At 49.3% G+C, this 6,324-nt stretch overlaps 1 protein-coding gene across 1 annotated transcript; it reads left to right on the forward strand.

Annotated features, from left to right (window-relative positions):
• Nucleotide 1: 1 nt before the first annotated feature.
• On the forward strand, nt 2-5,182 carry SMG8 (SMG8 nonsense mediated mRNA decay factor; the record flags this gene model as incomplete). Its single annotated transcript, XM_018076823.3, has 4 exons — nt 2-1,442; nt 2,263-2,408; nt 2,795-3,670; nt 4,241-5,182. Coding segments are annotated over 4 exons (2,661 nt in total), but the record flags the coding sequence as incomplete, so codon positions are not given.
• Nucleotides 5,183-6,324: the final 1,142 nt, after the last annotated feature.

The raw sequence follows: 6,324 nt of genomic DNA on the forward strand, positions 1-6,324 counted from the left end.
GGACGGCGCGGCGGGGTCCGAGGGTGACCCGGCGAGCAAGGACTACAACCAGCTGCAGGCGTACTACAGCCAGGAGAGCCGCGTGCTGTACCTGGTGCTCACCTCCATCTGCGACACGCCGCAGCTGCTCCGCGCCTGCGGGGACCTCACCGCGGCCGAGAACAGGGAGGCTGGGCCCGGACACCCCTCGGGAGGCCCGGCCCCGCTGCCCCACGCCGAGGCCCACGAGTTCTGGAAGCACCAGGAGAAGCTGCACTGCCTGAGCCTCCTCTACCTGTTCTCCGTGTGCCACATCCTGCTGCTGGTGCATCCCACCTGCTCCTTCGACATCACCTACGACCGCGTGTTCAGGGCGCTGGACGGGCTGCGGCAGAAGGTGCTGCCCTCCCTCAAGGCTGCCATCAAGGACTGCCCGGTGGGCAAGGAGTGGAAGCTCAACTGCAGGCCGTGCCCTCCGCGCCTCCTCTTCCTCTTCCAGCTCAACGGGGCTCTGAAGGTGGATCCCCTCCCCAGCAGGGGCCAGGACCCCTGCAGTCACCTGGAAAAGCCACCCCCCAAAAAGCACTCCCCCAAGAGGAGGCTGCAGCACGCTCTGGAGGATCAGATCTACCGCATCTTCCGCAAGAGCAGGGTGCTCACCAACCAGAGCATCAACTGCCTGTTCACCGTGCCTGCCAACCAGGCTTTCGTGTACATCGTGGCTGGGGGGCCCCAGGATGGAGATGACCCGGTGGCCATGCTTCTCGACCAGCTCAGGAGCAACTGCACCATGAGGGAGACCGACTCGCTGCTGACTCCCACGCTGTCGGGGCCCAGGAGGTACCAGATGATGCGGCACGGCCGGCAGCAGCTCTCCTTCCACGCAGAGAGCAGCAGCTCCAGCTCCAGCTCCTCTGGGCAGCTCGTGGACTGCACCCTCAAGGAGTTCTTGTGGCAGCACGTGGAGCTGGTGCTCAGCAAGAAGGGCTTCGATGACAGCGTGGGGAGGAACCCGCAGCCCTCGCACTTCGAGCTCCCGACCTACCAGAAGTGGGTCGCTGCAGCTTTGAAACTGTACGAGGTGACCATCGAGGGCAAAGACGACGACCCGACCTCTGGGGAGCTGAGCTCCAAGATCATGAGCAGCATCAAAGTCTTGGAAGGCTATTTAGACATAGACACCAAGTTCTCAGAAAACCGTTGCCAGAAGGCTCTGCCCATGGCCCACAGCGCCTACCAGTCCAACCTGCCCCACAATTACACCATGACGGTGCACAAGAACCAGCTGGCCCAGGCTCTGCGGGTGTACAGCCAGCACGCCCGGGGCCCGGCCTTCCACAAGTACGCCATGCAGCTCAACGAGGACTGCTACAAGTTCTGGAGCAACGGGCACCAGCTCTGCGAGGAGCGGAGCCTGACGGACCAGCACTGCGTGCACAAGTTCCATCTGCTCCCAAAAGCAGGTAGAGATGCTCACTTGTGGTTGGGTTTCGTGGTTTAGTTCTGTATCTGCTTTAAAAAGGCTGAAACACCGACTCTGGCACGTTAAGGAAGGTGGAAGTTTGTAGCTTGCATGTGGCACTGAGTGCTCTGGTCTGGTTGCAAGGTGGTGATGGGACAAAGGTTGGACTCAGTGATCTCAGAGGTCTTTTCCAACCTCAGTGATTCCGTGATCATCTTTGTACAGTGGGATTATAGCAGAGCTGTTGTGTAGGTTTCCCTTATGTTGAATAATGCTTGGGAGCCAAACATTAGGAAATTAATGACGTTTGGGAGCCATACAGTCCACTGTCAGTGGTAACTTTGATTTTAGTAGTAACTAATTTTAGCAACTCTAAATTAGTGGTCACTCTAGTTTTAGTAACTCTAATTTTAGTGGTCACTCTGATTTTGTCTTGCTAATTAGAAGCATCACACTGAAGTCCTTCTAATAAGAGGTGTGTAAGAGAACAAACTTTCTCTAGGAAGCAGTAAGTGCCTCCCTTTGTTTTAAATAACTTGGTTGATGGCAATCAAGGAGTCAAACTGTCTGATGTGTGTTTATTGCAGGCAGAAGAACTTTGAGCCTTTTAGGAAGAAGTTGTAAAAACAAGATTCAGTTTAGTGGTATAACCTCCACTGGAACTTTGTGTTAAAAGGGGGAAAGGGAGGAATTGCTCGACAAACTGCTGGCAAATCATTTTGTGTGTGTGTATTAACCAGGAGGAAGCAGAGGGTGAAGGGAATTAATCTCTAGAAATGGTGAGCAATCTACCCAGGGTTTGATTGATTTTTTGCTTTTAGGGGAAAAGCCAGAAGCAGACAGAAATCCTCCCATCCTGTACCACAACAGCCGGGCTCGTTCCACTGGGGCCTGTAACTGTGGAAGGAAACAAGCTCCTCGGGAGGACCCCTTTGATATCAAAGCAGCTAATTATGACTTTTACCAGGTAACTGTAGGTCTGTTGTTGCTTTTGTTTCATCAGCAGAGTCTGTATTCTGAAGAGACCACGAGTTTCCTCTTAACCTTATCACCTTGTTGCTTGGGGTAGATGTTTCTGGGAGCAGAAATTGTCTGAGCAGAGTGGGCAGTTCCAGTCCTCACCAGTGCACACACACAGGAGCACCTGTTTACACACCTATTTACACTTTGAGTGTGTTGTTTCACATGGATTTTAAATAATCAGGTCTGTGGGCCACGTACCTGTCACTGGTTTGGTTCTCACATAGCTCAAACCTCTTGAATCTTATTTGTAGCTGCTGAATGTTGTGGCTTTGAACTCCCTGATCTCAGGGGTGAGAAGGGGTGTAGTTAACCACATTTTCTTTCTCGTAGCTACTGGAAGAAAAGTGCTGTGGGAAACTGGAGCACATCAACTTTCCCATATTTCAGCCGAGCACACCTGATCCGGCGCCCGCTCGGGATGAGTCCTCGCCTGCCCCTCCAGAGGGCGAGATTGAGAAACTCAAAGAGAAAGAACCTCAGACTCAGGGAGAGAGCACAGGCCTGAGCTTAGCCCTCAGCCTGGGCCAGTCCACGGGCAGCCTGGGCACTTACCCCCCCGATGCCCAGGGTGGAGGGGACAATGCAGAGAGTCACGGCCAGAGCGGGGACTCCAAAAGTGAGAAGAGGCCGAGCCTGGTGGATCGCCAGGCGTCCACTGTCGAGTACCTCCCGGGGATGCTCCATTCCAACTGCCCCAAAGGCCTCCTGCCCAAGTTCTCCAGCTGGTCACTGGTTAAGCTGGGGCCTGCTAAGGCTTATAACTTCCACACTGGCTTAGATCAACAAGGCTTTATCCCGGGAACAAACTACTTAATGCCTTGGGACATCGTCATCAGGACGAGAACCGAAGACGAAGGAGACTTGGATACCAATTCCTGGCCTGCACCCAACAAGGCTGTTCCTGGAAAAAGGAGCGCGGTCGTGATGGGAAGAGGGAGGCGGAGAGACGACATCGCCCGAGCTTTCGTGGGGTTTGAGTACGAAGACGCCCGTGGGAGGAGGTTCATGTGTTCGGGGCCTGATAAAGTCATGAAGGTGATGGGAGGGGGGCCAAAGGAATCTGCCATCAAAGCCCTCAATTCCGACATGCCCCTGTACATCCTGTCCTCCACCCAGGGGCGAGGCCTCAAACCGCACTACGCCCAGTTCATGAGGCTCTTTGTGGTGGTTCCTGATGCTCCGCTGCAGATCACGTTAACGCCTCAGGTAAGGCTGGAAGAGGGAATCTGGGAACAGCAAAGGCAGGGGTGGCTGTGGCAGCATTGATGCAGGACTGGAAGGCGTGAGGGTGACAGGGAAACGGTGTCAAGAAACTCCGACTCAAACCAACTTCAGCCAAGTTCTCTAAGGCAGTAAAGACCAAAATTATCTGGTTTAAACTCAAGTTTTTAAAGTTCAAGGTTGGCTTATGCCAGCTTTATATTTTGCATGAAGTAAGTTTAAAGAAAGTGTTTTATCAAAGATGAGTTGTTGGCATTCCCTACTGTAATGATGGCTTTTTTTAAAAAAAAGAAGATAACAAGTGAGTAATGGCTGTGTAAGGATGAATTTATCATTTTAAATGTCATGGAGAAAAAGCAGTGACTCATGGCTGAGATTAATTATTATTAGTGACAGTTTGAATTCGGGAGGTGAAAAAGTGTTGGGGTTTTTTTTTTAACTGGAGATTTTGTCACCGTTTTCAAATGCATATTTAAAACATGGAGAAAAACTCCATTTGCACTTTTTTACTGTTTAAGGTAGTAATGATGTTTGATTATCTACTTTTGATTTTAGGTTCAGCCAGGGCCACCACCCTGTCCTGTATTTTACCCTGAGAAGCAGGAAATTACCCTTCCCTCTGATGGACTGTGGGTGCTCAGGTTTCCTTACGCCTACGTGACGGAACGTGGACCCTGCTTTCCTCCCAAAGAAAGCCAACAGTTAATGAGCTACAAAGTTCTCCGGGGAATACTGAAAGCAGTTACACAATAAGAGTTGTCCTGGTAGATTTGGTTTAGGTTAAAAAGACCCATCTTCAATCCAATTCCTGGATTTTGGTTCGAGTTGCCCAAGAGGTGTCACTGCGATCGTGTGAAGCCCCCACTGTATCTCACTGGAACACAGACTGAAAATAAAGTCTGATAGCAAAGCAGAAAAAGGAATCTGAGACGTGTAAATTTTCCATTTATTAAGTTTTCATATGTAAAAAATAAATGCTGGTTTTCATAAAGTAGTGATCCTGTATTACTAGATGTTTTGATGATAGTGCTTTTCCCCATCCTATCTTTGTTTAAAAATTCCCATCCTATCTATGTTTAAAAATTAGCATTGCCTGAAATCAAGAGCTTCCTGTGTCATATTGAGTCAATGATGAGCAGAATTTTTCTCTTCTTCTAAACAAGCTATTTGTATGCAGGCAATAGATGCTTTTAATGTGATAATGGGAGAAATAATTTGTCTTTAAAAAAAGGTACTGCAGTTCTGATGTGTACTAACAGCCAGAAACCACTTACCTATATCAGGTTATACACTATTTGTATTCATCAATTAGATTTTGTTAAAAGGCCAACTTAATTTCATATTTTGGATTAACAGATCTCTTTGGAAACTGAACCTGCTTGTAAATTTTTGGAAAATGCAGAGGTAAATAAGCTGGTTCTCTATAAAAAACTGCGGCTTAACTGTCTCTATAGCCTGACTTGTAGTGATTAAACAGACTTTTGGTTGCTAAAAGGATGGGTTTGGTGCAGTTTGAACCTCAAATTGAGGGAGTTTGGTTAATTGTAGAACACTACATGATGTATTGAAGGGTAACTTAAATCCTGTGAACATCACTGTGGCTGTCAGTGCCAAAAAATTACCCACAGTAAATCAGCTTGTAACTTTTGCTGAGGTAAAATGTACTAGCGACAGCGCCTGTATGCTGAGACCTAATTTAATTTCTAGAATATTTGTTTCTAATTAGCATGTGCACAAAATTTAATTTGCCAGTTTGCTATAGTACAATAATTATACTGCATGACCGGATTCGAGACCTGGTTTCTGCTTGGAAGATGACATCTCTGAGGGGCTGGGTGTGGGAAATGCATCCCTCCCCTTCGGAGTATGAAAACTCTGAGGAGCCGAGTATGGAAAATGCATCCCTTCGTTTGGAATATGGCATCTCTGAGGGGTTGGGTGGGGAAAACACATCCCTCCCACTCAGAATATGACATATTTGAGGGGCTGGGTGTGGGAAATGCATCCCTCCTGTTAGGACTGTGACATTAGGGGTTGAACTAGATGATGTTTAGAGATCCCTTCCTGCCCAAACCATTCTATGATTCCGTGATCTCTGAGGGGCTGGGTGAGGGAATTGTATCCTTCGCATTCTGAATAGGACAACTCTGAGGGGCTGGGTTGGGAAAACCCATCCCTCCCGTTCAGAATATGACATTAGGGGTTGGGCTGGATGATCTGTGAAGGTTCCTTCCAACCCAAACCGTTCTATGATTCTGTGATTTCTGAGGGGCTGGGTGGGGAAAGCGCACCCCTCCTGTCTGGAATATGACATCTCTGAGAGACTGGGGTGGGGAAAAACACATCCCTCCTGTTTGGAATAAAACATCTCTGAGGGGCTGGGCGTGGGAAATGCATCCCTCCCGTTGGGAATACAGTAGGGGTTGGACTAGATGATGTTCAGAGATCTCTTCCCACATAAACCGTTCTATGATCTCTGAGGGGCTGAGTGGGGAAAATGCACCCCTCCTGTTTGGAATACGACATCTCTGAGGGGCTGGGTGGGGAAATCACATCCCTCCGCCTGCGAGGAGGGAGCAGCGGCAGCGAGGTGGGAAATCGAAGCGTGTAACTGAGAACTGCCCACACCATTTGCCAAG

Source organism: Manacus vitellinus, unplaced genomic scaffold (genome assembly GCF_001715985.3).
Source record: "Manacus vitellinus isolate BGI_N305 unplaced genomic scaffold, ASM171598v3 scaffold_32_pilon, whole genome shotgun sequence".
NCBI lineage: Eukaryota > Metazoa > Chordata > Aves > Passeriformes > Pipridae > Manacus > Manacus vitellinus.